This window comes from Neomonachus schauinslandi, chromosome 5, assembly GCF_002201575.2.
Source record: "Neomonachus schauinslandi chromosome 5, ASM220157v2, whole genome shotgun sequence".
In the NCBI taxonomy this organism is placed as follows: Eukaryota; Metazoa; Chordata; class Mammalia; order Carnivora; family Phocidae; genus Neomonachus; species Neomonachus schauinslandi.
In genome coordinates this window covers 153,711,689-153,734,681 of record NC_058407.1, presented here as the reverse complement: position 1 = coordinate 153,734,681, position 22,993 = coordinate 153,711,689, and the positions used below count along the sequence as shown (strand labels likewise).

The 22,993-nt window shown below is 39.3% G+C and overlaps 1 protein-coding gene across 1 annotated transcript in view; it reads right to left on the bottom strand.

The window, feature by feature from the left end:
* Positions 1–8,287: 8,287 nt before the first annotated feature.
* Positions 8,288–22,993, bottom strand: part of LOC110577498 (phospholipid-transporting ATPase ABCA3-like) — a 172,571-nt gene continuing 157,865 nt past the window's right edge. Inside the window, exons 27-28 of the mRNA XM_044915268.1 lie at positions 8,801–8,874; positions 8,288–8,428 (exon numbers count right to left, since the gene is read on the bottom strand). Of these exons, the coding sequence (XP_044771203.1) occupies positions 8,288–8,428; positions 8,801–8,874 (215 nt within the window). The remainder of the gene's footprint in view (positions 8,429–8,800; positions 8,875–22,993) is intronic.

Genomic DNA, 22,993 nt, shown 5'->3' with positions numbered 1-22,993 from the left:
TATATATATAGAATATAGATGATATATATATTTATACATAGAATATAGATAATATATATTATTTATATATATATTCATATATAATAGAATATATGTAAAAAAAGAAAAATAGTTAAAAAAGGTCATTGTGTCATTGTTTCTCATTCCCCATCTCCAAGAGTAGAAAAATATCTGGCACACGGTTTATTGAATAATTCTCCTGCCTGAAAACAACCACCCCCACCACCACCACCACCACCACCACCAAACCCTCTTTTTATATTCATACCTCTGGGTATCTTTCTTATAAAACCTGTACAACAAAATCTGATCTATTCTTTTGAAAAGCAGCATCATAAGAAATGGCCATCTACGGGGCGCCTGGGTGGCTCAGTTGGTTAAGCGACTGCCTTCGGCTCAGGTCATGATCCTGGAGTCCCTGGATCGAGTCCCGCATCGGGCTCCCTGCTCGACAGGGAGCCTGCTTCTCCCTCTGACCCTCCCCCCTCTCATGTGCTCTCTCTCATTCTCTCTCTCTCAAATAAATAAATAAAATCTTTAAAAAAAAAAAAAAAAGAAATGGCCATCTTCATAAATGTTGCAGGAAATTAACTGGGTATGCACTAAAGAGAAAATAGAAAATTTCCAGTGATTCTATGGGCTTGAGTTATAATCCTAGTTAATCCTATAAACTAGTTACTAGGGACTATTTACCTCTACAACAGTAGCTACACATATTTTGAGGGATGGTACATTTGCAGTGCCTATGGTAGGACCACCCCAAACTTGGATCTGCTTTAGAGTCCAAGACTGGCCTAACCTTAGTTACTCCCTCTTATCACCTTATTTCTTTTACGGCATTTATCAATCTGTAAGTATTTTGTTTGTTTATTACCTCTGTTACTAAAATGTAAACCAGGAAAGGGACACTTCTTCTGTGGAGTTCTTTACTCCGTGTTCAGTGTTTAGTAGTACCTGGCAGAGAGTATGTGCTCAATATTTTGAAAAAAATGAGTGAATGAACCCCTTTCTGACACACACTCCCACATCATTTTTTCTGCTATGGGCTATGCAATGTTGGTATCTTTTGTATCTATTTGTGCTTTTTCTCAGTTATGGGAAGTAGACTGTAAACTTTAGGCAGGGAGGATCTGTCTGTTTTTTTTTAAATCTCAGTATCTCTAACATCAAGAAAAGTACCCAAAGAGGCTGTTTACTCAATAAAACTTTGTTGGATTGGCTAAGGTAAAGATTTGATTATAGCCACCATTCAAACTGGTTCTGGTGATGGTGGAAGGGTAGAACCTTGTATAGCTGCAGTGACCACTGTAGCCTGGATTCCCCAGGGTAGCCCTGGTCTCTGTAGCTCTTGTTTCGACATTTAACAACATAGTTGGACTGACATTTAGAGGCTCACTAACAAAACCATGGGCCATGAAAAAGCTGTAAAGGCACAAGATTTTGCTGATAAATCTTTCCAAATTCACTTTCCTTAACTTCCTTAGCTCTGTTAATGGTTCAAGTTCAGATCCATGTGGCTATTCTTTAATCATTTATTCCCCACAGACTGCCACTAGTTTTTTTTTTTAAGATTTTATTTATTTGTCAGAGAGAGAGAGAGCGAGAGCACAAGCAGGGGGAGCGGCAGGCAGAGGGAGAAGCAGGCTTCCCGCTGAGCAGGGAGCCCGATGGGGGACTCGATCCCAGGACCCTGGGATCATGACCTGAGCCGAAGGCAGACGCTTAACTGACTGAGCCACTCAGGCGTCCCATGACTGCCACTAGGTTTTGCCACTTGTTCTTTAAAAATGATTTCTTACATTTATGCTACCTTCTCCGTTACTATTTCACCTTCATATATAACGATATCCTGAAAATATTATATGTGCAATTATACAACGGTTACATAAAAGCCTGTGCTAGATATAGTCTTCCAAAATATATTTTATTCTTTTTTTTTTTTTAAAGATTTTATTTATTTATTTGAGAGAGAGAATGAGATAGAGAGAGCACATGAGAGGGGGGAGGGTCAGAGGGAGAAGCAGACCCCCTGCTGAGCAAGGAGCCCGATATGGGACTCGATCCCGGGACTCCAGGATCATGACCCGAGCCGAAGGCAGTCGCTTAACCAACTGAGCCACCCAGGCGCCCTAAAATATATTTTATTCTTGACAATCATCATTTTTCCCTGGGAAAGTTTTTCAAATATGTGGGGTGTGTTTTTTTTTTTTTTTTGATACCACACACCACCATATTGTACCTTTCTCTTAATTTTTTAGTGAAAGACTCTGAGTACTGCATGCAGGCTGTGTAAAATCCTATTCTTTCATTCCCCTTCTTGGCTCTTCATCCAGGCATATTTTAACCTCTCTCTACTTTTTAATGTTTCACCATGACCTGTCTACAAAAACAGATAAAAAACCCCAGCAAACTTCTCTCCTGGCAAGGGAGTTAAATTTCACATAAGGGCTGGGATAACAGGGATCTGACTGAACTAACTTATGAATGGCTTTACCTTTCCAAATTTGTGTTTCTAAAAAAAGGTGACTTAATTTAATGAATCTCTAGTAAAGTAAAAACACCAAAAGATAACCTTAGAAACTAATAAAAAGCTACCCAATTATGTTGCTGGAGAACCATAATTTGGGAAGTATCCAGGCATCTTCTTAAAAGAGTGCCAGTTTTTACACAGTTTCATTCTGTCTTCATAGTTGCTGGGGGTCTCTAAGGGAAGGAGTAAGTAGGTAGAGGATCAAGCTGGTTTGTACAAAAGAGTGGCTGTAAGTTACCTATGCTTATTTAACTAACTTGGGAGGAAGGCAGAAGGAAGCCAGAAAACTAATGGACAAACTGTGTCATCAGAACACTGGTTTTAAGTAGAAGGGAGGTTGGAAGAATCAATTACTTTTGTTTTAATTTAAAATTCTCCTACAGATGAAAATGTGTATATCTTAATATACCACATCCTCCCCACCTTGCACATCATCTGACCCTCCTGAGAATTGCTTCAGTAGTGAGATGGGAAAAAAGGGGTAAAAATTTCAGTGAAAGCTTGTGTAACTTTAGAACACTCCACAGGAAATTCAAATACACACCAGGATAATGAAGATCAACATCTGGAATGTTAAAAAAAAAAAAGGTAGCTGGTAAGCTCAAAGCCCTTTTTCCCTTATGACTGGTTTTCTCAATCTGGACACTAATGAAATTTGGGCCAGATAATTCTTCGCTATAGTGGGCTATATGTATATTGCAGAATGTTCAGCAGCATCCCTGGCATCTATCCTTTAGATGCCAGTGGCACCCACATTCCCAGCTGTGACAACCAAAAATGTCTCTAGGTATTGCCAAATATCTTCGCAGGACAGAACTGGACCTGGTTGAGAACTACAGCCTTATTGGAATAGCAATTCCTTTCTTTTGAGAAGCAGTATGTTATTAATCCCTACAAGAATTGAAGAGACTAGCTCTGAAGCCAGATAAATTGAGTTTAAATCCCAGTACACCACTTTTTTAATCTGAGTAATTGTGGATAAGTTACATAGCCTATCTTTGCCTCTGTTTTGTCATCTGTAAAATGGGTATCCAACAATACCTATTTAACTCGTTATTAGCTGAGTTTATACTCATATAGTGCTTAGTACAGTGCTTACATTTTAAGTGCTCAATATTAATGAGTATTATTAGGGAATTATGGTTCTGCTGGTTTATATGACACATGCAAATTAGAAAAAAGGCACTCCATGCCACATTTATTTATGTGGTGGCCCTTGGAGAACTGATCTTCTCTCACTTTATTTATTAAAAAAATTTTTTAAAGATTTTATTTATTTATTTGAGAGAGAGAATGAGATAGAGAGAGAGAGCATGAGAGGGGGGAGGGTCAGAGGGAGAAGCAGACTCCCCGCCGAGCAGGGAGCCCGATGTGGGACTCGATCCCGGGACTCCAGGATCATGACCTGAGCCGAAGGCAGTTGCTTAACCAACTGAGCCACCCAGGCGCCCTTCTCTCACTTTAGACATGAGATCTAAATGGAAGTTGAGATCTTTTTTTGTGCGTCAAAATGATTGGCATACATAATCTCAGTAAGATCAATCGGAATCCTTCTAGTCCTTTTCTAATTTAAGTGGGGTCAAGTTTTCTCTGATGGTAAAATGTAATGAGGTGAGTCTGTAAGCCAGAAGCAGCAACATCCCGCTCTGGGAGTAAAGACTAATATAGTAGAGGAAATTAAGCTAACATGCAGAGAGAAAGAATGGCCATGATTTAGTGCACAAAATCCTCACAGTTAGCCTAGTTCTTGAAGCTTGGTTGTACAATTCTGGTGGTAGATCCTTGAGATCCGTTTCTTTCAGATGGATCCTTTATTTGGCTGTGCATAAAAATCACCTGGCTGGTTAAAATACAGATTCTGAAATCCCACTGCCCATCTCATGAAAGAGAAGCTCTTCTGGTGGGATTCGGTCAGGTGTATTCAAAGATAACTGTCTAGGCAAGCCTGTCTACTAAAGGTTCTAAAGATGTGTGAAGATCATATAGTGGGCATAATGGGTTTAAATGGCTTCATATGTCTGTCCATTTAAAAATAGCATTCCCCCATTCTGCAAACATTTGTTAAATGTCTACAATGTGCCAGACACAATGCTAGGTCCTAGAGGTACAAAGACAATTAGGTCTCTTAGATAGATGTTTTATTCTCTAGTTCACACTTAAGAAGATGTTCTGTTCAGACACTATTAAAACTTTATGTCCCCAAACACAAAATTATGTCATTTGTCAAAACTGTTGGTTTTCAAAACCATCTAAAAAAACTAGAAAAAACTAAAGGCTGCCAGATTCCTTAAAGTCTTAAAGCATTTTAAAATTCCGTTTTAAATACAAGTTTTTAGAAATAAATTTACTTATTTTGTAGTTACTGCACGCACACACTATATTTTAACACTGAAAATACATACACAGGACAATTTCAAGTAGAAATCAAATTAGATGACACGGAGTGACAGTCCTGTACCGGGTAAAGGGAAAAAAGTCATTTTTATATTTCCTCGGCATTTCAGGAATCAACCTAAATTTTCCAGAACTTTTACAAAGCTAGGGCACACTTTTGCACACCACTTTGGCCTTCGGGCCTTCAGCAAGGTAGGGCTCTGCCCCGAGGAGAAAAGGACGGGAGGGACAGGTGGGAAGGAGCTACGGGCAAGGAGCCTGCGGGCACTCACCCAACAGCTCCAAAACTCCGCGGCGGCGACCACCACTGCGGCCTCACCCCGAGAACTGGGAGAGGCGCTCGCTCCTCCCTTGGTCCCACAGCCGTCACCACCCCCACGCCGGAGCGGCACGCTACGCTCTCTGTCCGCAGCGCCCCAGACACCACGCTCCCTCCTCGGCTCCGACCACTCTCAAAACTGAGCGCACGCCTCGGTTTCCCCAACTGGCCATACTTCGGACGTACCCCGTGACGCCCCTGCGCGTGCGCCCCGCTCCCTCAGCCCCAGCGCGGGTATCCCAATCCCTCGCCCCCCTGCGCGTGCGCCCTGCTCCGTCAGCCCTAGTGTGCAGTCCACCCCCTGAACCCCCGGCGCTTGCGGCCCGCCTCTTCAGGCCGCGGTGGTGGCGTCCCGTCCCCTTCAGCTTCACGCAGTGCGCCCCGCCCCGCTCAGCCCCTGCCCGTGCCTCCGGACTTCTCAGCTTTTCTCCTCCATACCCCCACCTCCTTCCGCTTTCCCTTAGCAAGTCCTATCCCTGCCCATGCATCCTACACCCTTGGTCTCCCACCGTTTTTGTCCGCCTTTCTACGTACCTGTTCTCTATATCCTGCAACAGGTCCTCTTCTTGTGAGGCCCTCCTGCGCCATGCCCTCTTTATCCATTTACACCGGTTAACACTACCCATCCTTGATTAAAGTATTACCTACGTATGCTTCGGAGATTGAATTCGTTTGTGTGTGTGTTTTCTTCTTCAGTTTAAATTTTTAGTTTTTGGATGCCGGAGGACATGGTGTTTCTCTTCCCTAAAATGAATGGAATGGAAATAAACCTCTAACAAAAGAGAAAAAAGGCAAGGGTCATGAGTGGATTAATAATATAAAAGATTTGAAGTTGTAAACAACGGAAGTGTGTTGACAAATGAAAACGAGAAATCAGGGGCGCCTGGGTGGCTCAGTTGTTAGGCGTCTGCTTTAGGCTCAGGTCATGGTCCCAGGGTCCTGGGATCAGCCCCACATGGAGCTCCCTGCTGGGTGGGAAGCCTGCTTCTCCCTCTCCCACTCCCCCTGCTTGTGTTCCCTCTCTCAGTGTGTCTCCCTCTGTCAAATAAATAAATAAAATTAAAAAAAGAAAAGAAAAGAAAACAAGAGAAATCAACTGTCACCATGCAAGTAAGAGGGGATACACTAGATCTGGATGCAGATTTTCTCAGTGGAGTCCTGAAGAGGCCCAGGGCTTGGAGTTGGCATGTGATTTGGAGATCTTAAAAATATGGGGGGGGGGGGGGATATATATTAATTATATATATAAAAAAACATATTTGTATATATATAAATACATACATATATGTAATTTAAAAGTATCTAGAATAGTTGTGCCAGTCAGGTAGGGTACAGTACCCAGATGACTCCAAGTGTAGAATCCTCAGACATTAGAAAAGCCTGCAAGTGCTTAAAGCCAGAGGATGCTTTTTTAAAAAGGAGCCCTTAGTGGGGCAAGAACACTTTGAAATGAAAAATACCATTGCTTAAAAGAAACAATTAAGGGCTGGAAGACAATATGGAGGCTCTATCTAAGAATATAGAAAAAAGAAAAAAATAGGGGAGAAAACAACTTACTAATGTAGGAGATCTCACATTTGAATAATAGTAAATACAGGAGAGAACAGGGGAAGATAGAGGGGAGCAGTTATTAAACAAATAATTGGGTTGGGTAACAGGATAATACAAGTCTTACACCAAGACTCCTCCTCATGAAATGTATGAACCCCACGCATAAAAGGAAAAAATCTTGAGGGGAGGAGAGAGCTGGGTGTGTTCATGTTTGGAGTGGAAACTGTTTACCTACAAAGGAATGCTAATCAGCAACCCTGGATGTTAGGAGACAGTGGAGTAGCATACTATTTAGAGTGGAATTCTGTAGGCAGACAATCCCTTCAGTGTGAAGTAAAAAGAAACACTTTGAGCCAAGCAATTACTCAGAAACTTTACTCCCCACTCTTGCCTAGAAAGTTACTTGTGGTTTCACTCTAGCAAAAAGAGGACAACAACCAAGAAATAGGAAGATACAGTATACCAGAAAAAGTAGAACCCAGGCATGTAATAAAATGAAATACCAGGATTATGTTGTATAGAATATTTAGAAAGCTATCTGCCCAAATCTATGTTCATAGAATGAAAACAGTTTTCTTGAATTATGATTACCCAGTATTGGTATCAAGTTTATATGATTGTTTATATGATTGTTAGTATCAAGGTTATATGATCTCATAAAATGAGTTTGACAAAATTTGTAGTTTTTATATTTTCAGGAAAAATTTATAAAATACAGATTCCTTGAAAATAGTTAAAACTCATCTAGGCCTTTTTTTTTTTTGTAGCATCAGATGGGATGAGTTTTGATTAACATTACCATTTAAAAAATAGTTATTAATCATAGGTCTCTTGCATTTTTGCATGACTTGCAAACAGAAGCACTAACTGCCTTTTTGTTTTGGACTATTTTTGCAAGGCTGATTGTAGAGCAAACAGCCTCGAAGAGCGATCATATCTCCTTCTGGACCAAAGGAAACATTTACTTCATTTTTAGTATGAGAATGTTTCCTTCCAGAGCAAAGGTAGGGCAGGTTTATTTATGGCCCATTATAAAAGATTTGGGTTCCATAAACCCAGGGTTTCTCTCCTGTAACACAGTCCACTGAATGTACAGGAATTACCTGGCTCTCTTTGTGTTGCCTTGTGAGAATTAGGATTAAAGGACTGGCACAAATATAATCTCTGACTACTGCTATTGCTGTAACAAATTCCTGTGACTTTGACCCAGGATTCCAGTGTCTTCTGCCAGTACTCGTGAAACTGTGGTAGGGCCAACTTGATAACTTTCAAGTAGGGTAAAATCTCAGATCCTTTACAGTTCAGTTCTTCACAACAGGTCACTTATCTTAATCTCCAAAGATTACAAATTTTCTTCTTTGGGGGTTCAGTTTGTATATACACATGTGCACACACAGAGAAAAATACAGAGGCAGAGGGAGAAGTCCCTCTGTGTATCTAATTGTAGGAAGCAATCTAGACAAGACATAATGGTCACTGGTTGGAACTGAATCTCATAGCACTTTTATTTCTTGAATACTTTCTGTTTTATCAATATTAGCAATGGTCAGGAAGACTTGCTCCAGTGTTATCTGACTGACAGAATAGTCTTCTAGATTGAATAGCACTTTAGCTTCCTCCAAAATACTAAACACCTTTAACAGGAAAAAAAAAAAGATGGTATTACCATTGTAATTTCCCCAGTGACCTTTTCCCCACCCAGTCATTCCCCAACTCCTGCCAGGCGTATGCTTAGGGACAAAAAGACACAGAAGGAGGAAGCTAGAAAGTAGAAGGAAAAGATGGTTGAAAATAGAGAGGAGGCAGTTTCCCATCCTCATTCTCTTGATAGTATGGAATAATAGAATTTAGGGTCATAAGTCTCAAACTATAGGGGCCTTTGGAAAATAACAAAGGTTCTTCTCTGCCAATGTCAGGTTTCCATTCCATATGCTTGAATCTCAATGCCTCCTTCTATCAGTCCTCTATTACACATAATGCTAGAAGAATCTGATTTCTACAATCACCTTTCCCCAGCAGATTTCCTTTTTGGGAATGTAGTAGCTAATAATCCCTCGATGCTCCTGGTGTATGATGTTACCTAAGAAAGGAAAGTAACAGAAAGGGCCCCGTATGTGATAAGAGTTTTACAAAATTCCCAAATAAATACCATTCCAATTGTCCATACTAATGGAAGAGAGAATATATGTTAATACAAAAGACAACATAATCCCAAAGCCCATTCTCTTTTAGTATATTGTCACTTTGTTAAATATTTCAATAGATTTACTTCCATGTGAAGTATGGTCTTAATACCTATAGTTTGTAAAAATTACAGAGGGTCAGATAATCACAGCAAGCTCATACATTTACTTTGTGAAACCTGACTTATATGAATCCTAATGTTCCATTGTCCTGAAACTGCTCATAAAATTTGGGTGTGGTTTCTTTCTCCAGGTGTGTGTGTATGGGTGTGCGTGTGTGTGTTTAGGGTAGGATCTCTACACTATTCTTATGACTAGGCAGTCTCCATCCTAAAGGAAAGAAAAAAAATCGTAATAATAAAACACAAATGTGAAGGCATTCACCAGGGAGATGGGATATTACAGCTTCTGAAAATACAGTAGTAATACTGTAGCCATTCCTAATTGATAGGATGCACTTATATGTATTATCACACAATTGAAGATAATTGCAAATGGAATTAATTGGAATTAAAATATTTTTTAAAAAGTACATATCAATAATACTGATTTTATCTTGTCGTTAAGTCCCTAAATATCCTCCATGAGGTAAAATGTAAAACTTTTCAAATTGGGAAATACATCAAACATAAACTATGTAATATGTATGGAACATAAATGTACAGCTCAGTGGGGCGCCTGGGTGGCTCAGTTGGTTAAGCGACTGCCTTCGGCTCAGGTCATAATCCTGGAGTCCCGGGATCGAGTCCCACATCGGGCTCCCTGCTCAGCGGGGGGTCTGTTTCTCCCTCTGACCCTCTCCCCTCTCATGCTCTCTATCTCTCATTCTCTCTCTCAAATAAATAAATAAAATCTTTAAAAAAAAAAAATGTACAGCTCAGTGAATTATAATAAAGTTAACAAATATGTAACTGAAACCCAGCATTCAAGAAGTCAGCTATATGCCACTAGCGACTCACTTCCTCTCTCTGGTAAGCATTTATTTTCCTGTTCTTTATGGTTTTTGTTATAGGTATTTACCATGGATTTTCACTTTTGCCATTCTATTTGTTCCATTCTATTTATGGTGTGTGTGTGTGTACGTGTGTATGTGTGTCTAAATATATATTTATAGTAGCCAAGACATGGAAGGAACTTAAGTGTCCACTGGTAGATGAATGGATAAAGAAGATGAGATAGACATATATCTATATATCTATGTCTATACACACAATGGAATATTACACAGCCATAAAAATGATGAGATCTTGCCATTTGCAACAACATGGCTAAACCTAGAGGGTATTATGATAAGTGAAATAAGGCAGACAAAGAAAGACAAATACCATATGATTTCACTTAAATGTGGAATCTAAAAAACAAAACAAATGAACAAGCAAACAAAAAGCAGACTCAGACCTATAAATACAGAAAACAAACTGATGGCTGCCAGAAGGGAATGAGGTGGTGGGGTGGGCAAAATGGGTAAAGGGGAGTGGTAGATACAGGCTTCCAGTTATGGAATGAATAAGTCACAGGGATAAAATGTACAGCATAGGGACTATAGTCAATGATATTGTAATAGCACTGTATGATGACAATGGTAGCTATGCTTGTAGTAAGAATAGCATAAGGTACAGCGATGCTGAATCACTATGTTGTACAACTAATATTAATGTAACATTGTGTGTAAAACGTACTCAAGTAAGAAAATTAGACACACATGCAGGAAAGTGAATAATGATGAAAATACTAACATAAAAACTTTTGGAATGCAGCTAAAACTATCTAAGAGGAAACTTTATGCTTTATATTATAAAAGAGGAAAGATTAAAACTAAGTAAGTTAATTATTTAATTAAGAAGTTAGAAAGGGAATAATAGAATAAATCCAAATAAAATAGAAGGAAGGAAATAATAAAATTAAGAGGAGTTAATAAACAACCTTGTACATATTTTTTAGTGAACATAGGTACTCATTCCTACTATGTATCTCAGGAATAGAGAGTACACTTCACAATTCATTTTATAAGACCCGCATAACTTTGATTCTAAAATTAGACACTATAAATTACAAGGGAAAATTACAGAATGATATATCTTATGAGCATAGATGAAAATATATTTGTTAAAGGGCACCTGGGTGGCTCAGTCATTTAAGTGTCTGCCTTTGGCTCAGGTCATGATCCTGGGGTCCTGGGATTGAGCCCCTTGTCAGGGCCCCTGCTCAGTGGGGAGTCTGCTTCTCCCTCTCCCTCTGCATGCTCTCTAAAATAAATAAATAAAATCTTTTTTTAAAAAAGAAAATATATTTATCAAATACTAGCATATTAAATCTAGCAGTATATACATTAGAACTAAGTGAGATTTATTCTGAGAGGTTGGTATACATTAAAAAATAAAAAGAAAAACCTCAATAATTAGAAGGCAAATAACCCAACTAAAAATGGGCAAAAGATTTATTTACTTATTTTAGATTTTATTTATTTGAGAGAGAGAGAGGGGGAGAGAGAGTACAAGCCAGGGGGAGAGGCAGAGAAAGAAGGAGAAGCAGGCTCCCTGCTGAGCAAGGAGCCTGATGTGGGGCTTGATTCCAGGACCCTGGGATCATGACCTGGGCTGAAGGCAGACAGTTAAGTGACTGAGCAACCCAGGTGCTCCAAATGGGCAAAAGATTGAAACAGATACCTCACCAAAAAAATATGTACAGATGACAAGTCTATGAAAGATGCTCAAAATCATTTGTCATTAGGGAATTAAATTAAACAATTAAATTAAAATAACAATGAGACATCACTACAAACCCATTAGAATAGCTAAAATCCAAAACACTGATAACAAGAAATACTGGCAAGTATGTGGATCAATGGGAACTCTCATTCATTAGTGATGGGAATGCAAAATTGTACAGCCATTTTATTTTTTATTAATATTATTTTTCATTTTTAAAAAAAGTTTTAATTTTAATTCCATGAACAGCCATTTCAAAAGACATTATGGCAGTTTCTTTCTTCCTTCCTTCCTTCCTTCCCTCCCTCCTTTCTTTCTTTTTCTTTCTTCTTTCTTTTTAAAGATTTTATTTATTTATTTGACAGAGAGACAGAGCACAGGCAGGGGGAGCAGCAGAGGCAGAGGGAGAAGCAGGCTCCCAGCCGAGCAGGGAGAACGATGTGGGGCCTGATCCCAGGACCCTGAGATCATGACCTGAGCCGAAGGCAGACGCTCAACCAAATGAGCCACCCAGGTGCCCCTCTTTCTTTCTTTCTTTTCTTTTCTTTTTTTAAAGATTTTACTTCTTTATTTGAGAGAGGGAGAAAAGCAAGAGTGGGGGGAGGGGCAGAAAGTGAGAGGGAGAAGCAGACTCTCCACTGAGCAGGGAGCCTGCCACAGGGCTCCATCCCATATTTTGTCCTATTTTTTTGGTAGGGGCTTTATAGTTTTATAGTTTTACATTTAGGCCAGTAATACATTTTGAGTTAATTTTTGTGAAGGGTGTTGGATATGTGTGTAGGTTCATTTTTTTTGCATGTGGATATCCACTTGTTCTAGTATCATTTGTTGAAGAGACTATCTTTGCTTCATTGAATAGCTTTTACTCCTTTTTCAAAGGTCACTTGGCTTTGTATTTCTGTACTCTTTATTCTGTTCCATTAATCTGCCTAATTTTTTCCCCAAAGCCACACTGCCTTGATTGAATTTCCTTTATATTAAATATTGAAGTCAGGTACTGTCAGTCTTACAACTTCTTCTTTTTCAATATCATGTTGGCTATTTTGGAACTTTTGCCTCTCCATATAAACTTTAGACTCAGCTTATTGATATCCACAAAATTACTTATCCTATCCATGACCATGGCATATCTCTACATTTATTTAGTTCTTCATCAATTTCCTTCATCAGAGTTTTGTAGTTTTCCTTATATAGATCTTCTATATGTTTTGTTAGATTTATACCTATGTATATCATTTTGGGAGAGGTGCTAATGTATATGGTACTGTATTTTCAAATTAAAACTCTACTTGTTCAGTGGTGGTATATAGGAAAGTCGTTGACTTTTATATATTAAACTTGTATCCTGCAACCTTGCTTTAACTACTTATTAATTCCCAGAGTTTTTGGTCCATTGTTTCAGATTTTCTAATGTGTCAATCTTGTCATCAGTGGAAAGAAACCACATTCCTTCCTTCCTAATCTGTATGTCTTTTATTCCTTTTCTTGTCTTATTGCATTAGCTGAGTTCTCAAGTACAGTGTTAAAGAGCAGTGGTTAGATGGGCACCCTTGCATTATTCCTGGCCCTAGTAGAAAAGCTTCAAGTTTCTCACACTTAAGTATGTTGATAGCTGTAGGTTTTTGTAGACATTCTTTATCACATTAAGGACATTCCTCTCTGTTACTAGTATACTGCAAGTTTTAAAAAACCATAAGTGGGTGTTGGAGTTTGTCAAATGCTTTTTCTACATCTATTGATATAATCATGTAATTTTCCTTCTTTAGCCTATGGATATGTTGGATTTTATTAGTTCTCTTTTGAATGCTGAATCAGCCATTTATCCATGGGATAAATCACACTCGAGTGTGACATATTTGTCTGGTTTTTTTCTTTCTTCCTTTTTTTTTTTTTTTAAAGTAGGCTCCCCAGTGTGGAGCTCAAAGCTGGGCTTGAACTCTTGACCCCAAGATCAAGACCTCAGCTGAGATCAAGTTGGCTGCTTAACTGACTGAGCCACCCAGGCACTCCTCTCTGGTTTTGCTATTAAGAAATGCTGAGGGGTGCTGGGTAGCTCAGTTGGTTAAGTGTTTGCCTTCAACTTAGGTTATGATCTTGGGGTCCTGGGATTGAGCCCTGTATTGGGTTCCCTGCTCAGTGGATAGTCTGCTTCTCCCTCTCTCTTTGCCCTCCCACCACTTGTGCACTCTCTCTTTCTCAAATAAATAAATAAAATCTTAAAAAGAGACAATGCTGAATAATTTAGGACATATTCCCTTTGCTTCTATCCATTGAAAGTTACTGTAGACAATTGGTATAATTTTTCCCTTAAATGTTTGGTAGAATTCACCAGTAAATCCATCTGGGCCTGGTGCTTTCTATTTGGGAAGTTCAATTATTGAGACAATTTCTTTAATAGATAAAGTCCTATTCAGATTATTTCTTTTTGTGTGAGTTTTGGCATACTGTGTCTTTCAAGGAATTGGTCCATTTCATTTAGATTATCAAATTTGTGGACAAAGAATAGTTCATAGTATTCCTTGATTATCCTTTTAATGTTTATGGCATCTGTAGTGAAATGCCCCATTTCATTTCTGATACTAGAAATTCGTGTCTTTTCTCTTTCTTAGTTATCCTGGCTAGACATTTATGGACTTTATTTGTATTTTCAAAGAATCAGTTGTTGCAAAGACAATTTTGCTTCTTACTTTCTAATTTGGATGACTTTTATTTCTTTTTCTTGCCTAATTTATCTAATTTTTGAAAAAGATTTTATTTATTTATTTGCCAGAGAGAGACAGAGCGCACAAAGCAGAGGGAGTGGGAGAGGGAGAAGCAGGTTCCCCCCTGAGCAGGGGGCCCGACTCGATCCCAGGACCCTGGGATCATGACCTGAGTTGAACGCAGACACTTAACTGACTGAGCAACCCAGGCGTCCCATTGCCTAATTTATCTAGCTAGGACTTCTGGTATTATGTTGAATAGGAGTGATGGGAATGGACATCCTTGTCTTAATCATGATCATAAAGGAAAAGCTTTGACCTTTCACTGTTGAGTATGATATTAGTTTTGAGGTTATTACATATGGCCTTTATTAAGTTGAGGTACATTCTTACTATATCCAATTTGTTGAGCGTTTTTGTCATAAATGGATGTTGAATTTTGTCATGTCTCCTTTTTTTGGGCATTGAGATGGTCCTATGATCTTATATTTCATCTATGAATATGGTGTATCACACATTCCATATGCTATCCTTACATCCCAGGAGTAAGTCCCACTTGATCATGATGTATGATCCTTTTGATATCCTGTTTAATTCTGTTTGCTAGTATATATTTTTGTTTTTCTTTAAATTCCAGTTAACATACAGTGTAATATTAGTTTCACGTGTACAATATAGTGATTCAACACTTCCATACAACACCCAGGGCTCAACACAAGTGTACTCCTTAATCCTCATCATCTATTTAACCCAGCCCCCCACCCACCTCCCCTCTGGTAATCATCAGTTTGTTCTGTATAGTTGGGAGTCTTTCTCTTGGTTTGCCTCTCTCTCTCTCTTTTTTCCCCTTTGCTCATTTGTTTTGTTTCTTAAATTCCACATCTGAGTGAAATCATATGGCATTTGTCTTTCTCTGACTGACTTATTTTGCTTAGCATAATACTCTCTAGCTCCATCCATGTTGCAAATGACAAGATTTCATCCTTTTTTATGGCTGAGTAATATTCATATATTATATATCTATATCTATATATCTATATCTATATATAAAAGAATAGCCAAACTATGGAAATAGCCCAAGTGTCCATCAAATGGTGAATGGATAAAGAAGATGTGGAATATATATATTCCATATATATATATATATATATATATATATATACATATATATATATATATATATAGCATTTCATTCTTTTTTAACCCCTTTGACAATGGCCATGGCAACCTCTTTCTAGGTAAGTCTCCTGAGGCAAGGGAAACAAAAGCAAAAACAAACTACTGGGACTTCATCAAAATAAAAAGCTTCTGCACAGCAAAGGAAACAATCAACAAAACTAAAAGGCAACCTATGGAATGGGAGAACGTATTTGTAAATTACATATCTGATAAAGGCTTAATATCCAAACTATATAAAGAATTTATCAAACTCAACACCCCCCAAAACGAATAATCCAATAAAAAAATAGATGCGAATAGACATTTTCTCAAAGAAGAATACAGATGGCCAACAGACACATGAAAAGGTGCTCAATATCAATTATCATCAGGGAAATACAAATCAAAACTATAATGAGATATCACCTCACACCTGTCAGAATGGCTAAAATCAACAACCCAAGAAACAATAGGTGTTGGTGAGGATATGGATAAAGGGGAACCCTCTTGCACTGTTGGTGGGAATGCAAACTGGTGCAGCCACTCTGGATAACAGCATGGAGGCGCCCCAAAAAGTTAAAAATAGAACTACCCATGATCCAGCAATTGCACTACTAGGTATTTGCCCAAAGGATACATAAATACTAATGAAAAGAGGCACATGCACCTCAATGTTTGCTGGTATTTTTTTTTTATTCTTATGTTAATCCCCATACATTACATCATTAGTTTTAGATGAAGTGTTCCATGATTCATTGTTTGTGCATAACACCCAGTGCTCCATGCAGAATGTGCCCTCCTCAATACCCACCACCAGGCTAACCCATCCTCCCACCCCCCTCCCCTCTAGAACCCTGTTTGTTTTTCAGAGCCCATCGTCTCTCATGGTTCGTCTACCCCTCCAATTTCCCCCGCTTCATTCTTCCCCTCCCGCTACCTTCTTCTTCTTTTTTTTTTTTTCTTAACATATATTGCATTATTTGTTTCAGAGGTACAGATCTGAGATTCAACAGTCTTGCACAGTTCACAGCGCTCACCAGAGCACATACCCTCCCCAGTGTCTATCACCCAGTCACCCCATCCTTCCCACCTCACCCCCCACTCCAGCAACCCTCAGTTTGTTTCCTGAGATTAAGAATTCCTCATATCAGTGAGATCATATGATACATGTCTTTCTCTGTTTGACTTATTTCACTCAACATAATACCCTCCAGTTCCATCCACGTCATTGCAAATGGCAAGATCTCATTCCTTTTGATGGCTGCATAATATTCCATTGTATATATATACCACCTCTTCTTTATCCATTCATCTGTCGATGGACATCTTGGCTCTTTCCACAGTTTGGCTATTGTGGACATTGCTGCTATAAACATCGGGGTGCACGTACCCCTTCGGATCCCTACTTTTGTATCTTTGGGGTAAATACCCAGTAGTGCAATTGCTGGATCATATGGTAGCTCTATTTTCAACTTTTTGAGGAACCTCCATACAGTTTTCCAGAGTGGCTGCACCAGCTTGCATTCCCACCAACAGCGTAGGAGGGTTCCCCTTTCTCCGCATCCCCGCCAATATCTGTCGTTTCCTGACTTGTTAATTTTAGCCATTCTGACTGGTGTGAGGTGGTATCTCATTGAGGTTTCGATTTGGATTTCCCTGATGCCGAGCGATATTGAGCACTTTTTCATGTGTCTGTTGGCCATTTGGATGTCTTCTTTGGAAAAATGTCTGTTCATGTCTTCTGCCCATTTCTTGATTGGATTCTTTGTTCTTTGGGTGTTGAGTTTGATGAGTTCTTTATACATTTTGGATACTAGCCCTTTATCTGATATGTCATTTGCAAATATCTTCTCCCATTCTGTCGGTTGTCTTTTGGTTTTGTTGACTGTTTCCTTTGCTTTGCAAAAGCTTTTTATCTTGATGAAGTCCCAATAGTTCATTTTTGCCCTTGCCTCCCTTGCCTTTGGCGATGTTTCTAGGAAGAAGTTGCTTCGGCTGAGGTCAAAGAGGTTGCTGCCTGTGTTCTCCTTTAGGATTTTGATGGACTCCTGTCTCACATTGAGGTCTTTCAACCATTTGGAGTCTATTTTTGTGTGTGGTGTAAGGAAATGGTCCAGTTTCATTCTTCTGCATGTGGCTATCCAATTTTCCCAACACCATTTGTTGAAGAGACTGTCTTTGTTCCATTGGACATTCTTTCCTGCTTTGTCAAAGATGAGTTGACCATAGAGTTGAGGGTCCATTTCTGGGCTCTCTATTCTGTTCCATTGATCTATGTGCCTGTTTTTGTGCCAGTACCATGCTGTCTTAATGATGACAGCTTTGTAATAGAGCTGGAAGTCCGGAATTGTGATGCCGCCGGCTTTGCTTTTCTTTTTCAACATTCCTCTGGCTATGCGGGGTCTTTTCTGGTTCCATACAAATTTTAGGATTATTTGTTCCATTTCTTTGAAAAAAGTGGATGGTATTTTGATGGGGATTGCATTGAATGTGTAGATTGCTCTAGGTAGCATTGACATCTTCACAATATTTGTTCTTCCAATCCATGAGCATGGAACGTTTTTCCATTTCTTTGTGTCTTCCTCAATTTCTTTCATGAGTATTTTATAGTTTTCTGAGTACAGATCCTTTGTCTCTTTGGTTAGATTTATTCCTAGGTATCTTATGGTTTTGGGTGCAATTGTAAATGGGATCGACTCCTTAATTTCTCTTTCTTCTGTCTTGTTGTTGGTGTACAGGAATGCCACTGACTTCTGTGCATTGATTTTATATCCTGCCACTTTACTGAATTCCTGTATGAGTTCTAGCAGTTTTGGGGTGGAGTCTTTTGGGTTTTCCACATAAAGTATCATATCATCTGCAAAGAGTGAGAGTTTGACTTCTTTGCCGATTTGCATGCCTTTTATTTCTTTTTGTTGTCTGATTGCTGTGGCTAGGACTTCTAATACTATGTTGAATAGCAGTGGTGATAGTGGACAACCCTGCCACATTCCTGACCTTAGGGGGAAAGCTCTCAGTTTTTCCCCATTGAGAATGATATTTGCTGTAGGTTTTTCATAGATGGCTTTTATGATATTGAGGTTTGTACCCTTGATCCCTATACTCTGAAGAGTTTTGATCAAGAAAGGATGCTGTACTTTGTCAAATGCTTTTTCTGCATCTATTGAGAGGATCATATGATTCTTGTTCTTTCTTTTGTTAATGTATTGTATCACATTGATTGATTGGCAGTTGTTGAACCAACCTTGCAGCCCAGGGATAAATCCCACTTGGTCGTGGTGAATAATCCTTTTAATGTACTGTTGGATCCTATTGGCTAGTATTTTGGTGAGAATTTTTGCATCCATGTTCATCAGGGATATTGGTCTGTAATTCTCCTTTTTGATGGGGTCTTTGTCTGGTTTTGGGATCAAGGTAATGCTGGCCTCATAAAATGAGTTTGGAAGTTTTCCTTCCATTTCTATTTTTTGGAACAGTTTCAGAAGAATAGGTATTAATTCTTCTTGAAATGTTTGGTAGAATTCCCCTGGGAAGCCATCTGGCCCTGGGCTTTTGTTTGTTGGGAGATTTTTGATGACTGCTTCAATTTCCTTAGTGGTTATAGGTCTGTTCAGGTTTTCTATTTCATCCTGGTTCAGTTTTGGTAGTTGGTACATCTCTAGGAATGCATCCATTTCTTCCAGGTTATTTAATTTGCTGGCATAGAGTTGCTCATAATATGTTCTTATAATTGTTTGTATTTCTTTGGTGTTGGTTGTGATCTCTCCTCTTTCATTCATGATTTTATTGATTTGGGTCATTTCTCTTCTCTTTTTGATAAGTCTGGCCAGGGGTTTATCAATCTTGTTAATTCTTTCAAAGAACCAGCTCCTAGTTTCGTTGATCTGTTCTACTGTTCTTTTAGTTTCTATTTCATTGATTTCTGCTCTGATCTTTATTATTTCTCTTCTCCTGCTGGGTTTAGGCTTTATTTGCTGTTCTTTCTCCAGCTCCTTTAGGTGTAGGGTTAGGTTGTGTACTTGAGACCTTTCTTGCTTCTTGAGAGAGGCTTGTATTGCTATATACTTTCCTCTCAGGACTGCCTTTGCTGCATCCCAAAGATTTTGAATAGTTGGGTTTTCATTTTCATTGGTTTCCATGTATTTTTTTAATTCTTTAATTTCCTGGTTCACCCATTCGTTCTTCAGTAGGATGCTCTTTAGCCTCCATGTATTTGAGTTCTTTCTGACTTTTGTCTTGTGATTGAGCTCTAGTTTCAAAGCATTGTGGTCTGAAAATAGGCAGGGAATGATTCCAATCTTTTGGTACCGGTTGAGACCTGATTTATGACCTAGGATGTGATCTATTCTGGAGAATGTTCCATGGGCACTAGAGAAGAATGTGTATTCCGTTGCTTTGGGGTGGAATGTTCTGAATATGTCTGTAAAGTCCATTTGGTCCAGTGTGTCATTTAAAGTCTTTATTTCCTTGTTGATCTTTTGCTTAGACGATCTGTCCATTTCAGTGAGGGGGGTGTTAAAGTCCCCCACTATTATTGTATTGTTGTCGATGTGTTTCTTTGCTTTTGTTATTAATTGGCTTATATAATTGGCTGCTCCCATGTTAGGGGCATAGATATTTACAATTGTTAGATCTTCTTGTTGGATAGATCCTTTAAGTATGATATAGTGTCCTTTCTCATCTCTTATTACAGTCTTTGGTTTAAAATCTAATTTGTCTGATATAAGGATTGCCACCCCAGCTTTCTTTTGGTGTCCATTAGCATGGTAAATGGTTTTCCACCCCCTCACTTTCAATCTGGGGCTGTCTTTGGGTCGAAAATGAGTCTCTTGCAGACAGCATATTGATGGGTCTTGTTTTTTAATCCAGTCTGATAGCCTGTGTCTTTTGATTGGGGCATTGAGCCCATTTACATTCAGGGTAACTATTGAAAGATAGGAATTTAGTGCCATTATATTGCCTGTAAGGTGACTGTTACCATATATTGTCTGTGTTCCTTTCTGGTCTATGTTGCTTTTAGGCTCTCTCTTTGCTTAGAGGACCCCTTTCAAGATTTCCTGTAGGGCTGGTTTTGTGTTTGCAAATTCCTTTAGTTTTTGTTTGTCCTGGAAGCTTTTTATCTCTCCTTCAATTTTCAATGACAGCCTAGCTGGTTATAGTATTCTTGGCTGCATATTTTTCTCATTTAGTGCTCTGAATATATCCTGCCAGTCCTTTCTGGCCTGCCAGGTCTCTGTGGATAGGTCTGTTGCCAATCTAATGTTTCTACCCTTGTAGGTTACATATCTCTTCTCCCGAGCTGCTTTCAGGATTTTCTCTTTGTCTATGAGACTCGTAAGTTTTACTATTAGATGTCGGGGTGTTGACCTATTTTTATTGATTTTGAGAGGGGTTCTCTGTGCTTCCTGGATTTTCATGCCTGTTTCCTTCCCCAAATTAGGGAAGTTCTCTGCTATAATTTGCTCCATTATACCTTCTGCCCCTCTCTCTCTTTCTTCTTCTTCTGGGATCCCAATTATTCTAATGTTGTTTCGTCTTATGGTATCGCTTATCTCTCGAATTCTGCCCTCGTGATCCAGTAGTTGTTTATCTCTCTTTTTCTCAGCTTCTTTATTTTCCATCATTTCATCTTCTATATTACTGATTCTCTCTTCTGCCTCATTTATTCTAGCAGTTAGCGCCCCCATTTTTGATTGCACCTCATTAATAGCCTTTTTGATTTCCACTTGGTTGGATTTTAGTTCTTTTACTTCTCCAGAAAGAGTTTCTCTAATAACTTCCATATTTTTTTCAAGCCCAGCTAGTATCTTTAAAGTGATGATTCTGAATTCTAGATCTGACATTGTACTAATGTCCGTATTGAGTAGGTCCCTGGCAGTCGGTACTACCTCTTGTTCTTTTTGTTGAGGTGATTTTTTCCGTCTTGTCATTTTGTGCAGAGGAGAATAGATTAATGAGAGAACAAAATGCTAGCAGAGTAACAACGTCCCCAGAAAATATACTCTAAACAAATCAGAAAAAACCTGAAGCAGTGGGGAAAGAAAGGGAAAGAGAGAAAAAAGAAAAAGAAAAAAAAGAAAAAGATAAAGATAAAAACAAAAACAAACAAAACAAAACAACAACAACAAAAAAACCAGAATGTGATCGAATATGATCAGGCTGGTATATAGATCAGTGCCACACACTAGATTTGGGGTGTATTTTGGTCTTTTAGAAGAAAGTGCCTCCCAAAATTTTAAAGAAAGAGAAACTTATATATGTACAAAAATAAGGGTTGATATGATGAAGGGATGGAATATGACTGTAAAGATGGAAATTATAAAAAATTTTATAAAAGGAATTGATAAGAAGTTGTTTGAAAAAAGAAAGAAGAGGATTTAAAAAAAGAAAAAAAAAGGGAGAGGATGTGATCAGGCAGGGGAATAGAAAACACCATATACTAGAGATTTAGGGTATATTTTGATCTGTTAGAAGAAACTATCTCAAAATTTTAAAGAGAGAACAACTTATATATATAAGCCAAAAATAGGGGTAACTACTATGAAGGGATAGAATATGACTCTAAAAATGAAAAATAAAAATGTTTTTTTTTTTTAAAAAAGGGATTGATAAGATGTTGGTTGAAAAGAAAAAAAAGAAAAAAAGACAGTTAAAAAAAAATTAACTTTGAAAGACTACAGAATCATGGTAAAAAAGCCATGAATTCTATGTGCAGTAGTCCCCTAGAGCTGGAGTTCTGCCGTTCTCATTGATGGGTAAACTTGGTCTTGGCTGGCTGTTCTCGCTGATCTTCTGGGGAGGGGCCTGTTGCCATGGTTTCCAAATGTCTTTGCCGGAGGCAGAATTGCCCCGCCCTTGCCCCCTCCTAGCTAAGTAATCTGCTCAGGTTTGCTCTCCGGGGCTTTTGTTCCCTGCGAGCTTTCCGTACAGCTTTGGAGGCGGAGAGTGAAAATGGCGGCCTCCCAATCTCCGCCGCGGAGGAGCCGAGAACTCGGGGCCCCGCTTCTCAGTGAGACCCCAGAGAAAAGCCGTCAGTCACTCCCGTCTCCCCGGTCTCCAGCCTCACTCCGTGCTCACCCGGCCTGTGACCGCGCGTTTCTATCTCTGGCACCCGAGCCCGTGTGGAGTCTCCACCCCAGCAGATCCCTGCGGCGCACTCCCGCGCGGCTCCTCCCGGGGGAGGAAGGTGAGTCTCCCCGGATCTGCCGCTTGTTGGGTCCCTGCTGGAGGAGCAGTGGCCCAACTGTGCCGCAGATCACGGTTTATGGCAACCCCGAGCTGAGAGCCCGCGCCTGGGCTCCGCCTCTGCAGCCGGCTTCCCTGCTCCGATACCTGGGAGCTCTGCCACACTCAGGCACCCCCGGTCTTTCTGTGACCCGTGGGTCCTGAGACCACACTGTCCCGGAGGGTTCCACCCCCCGCTTAGCCACCAGAGTGACGTCCCTCAG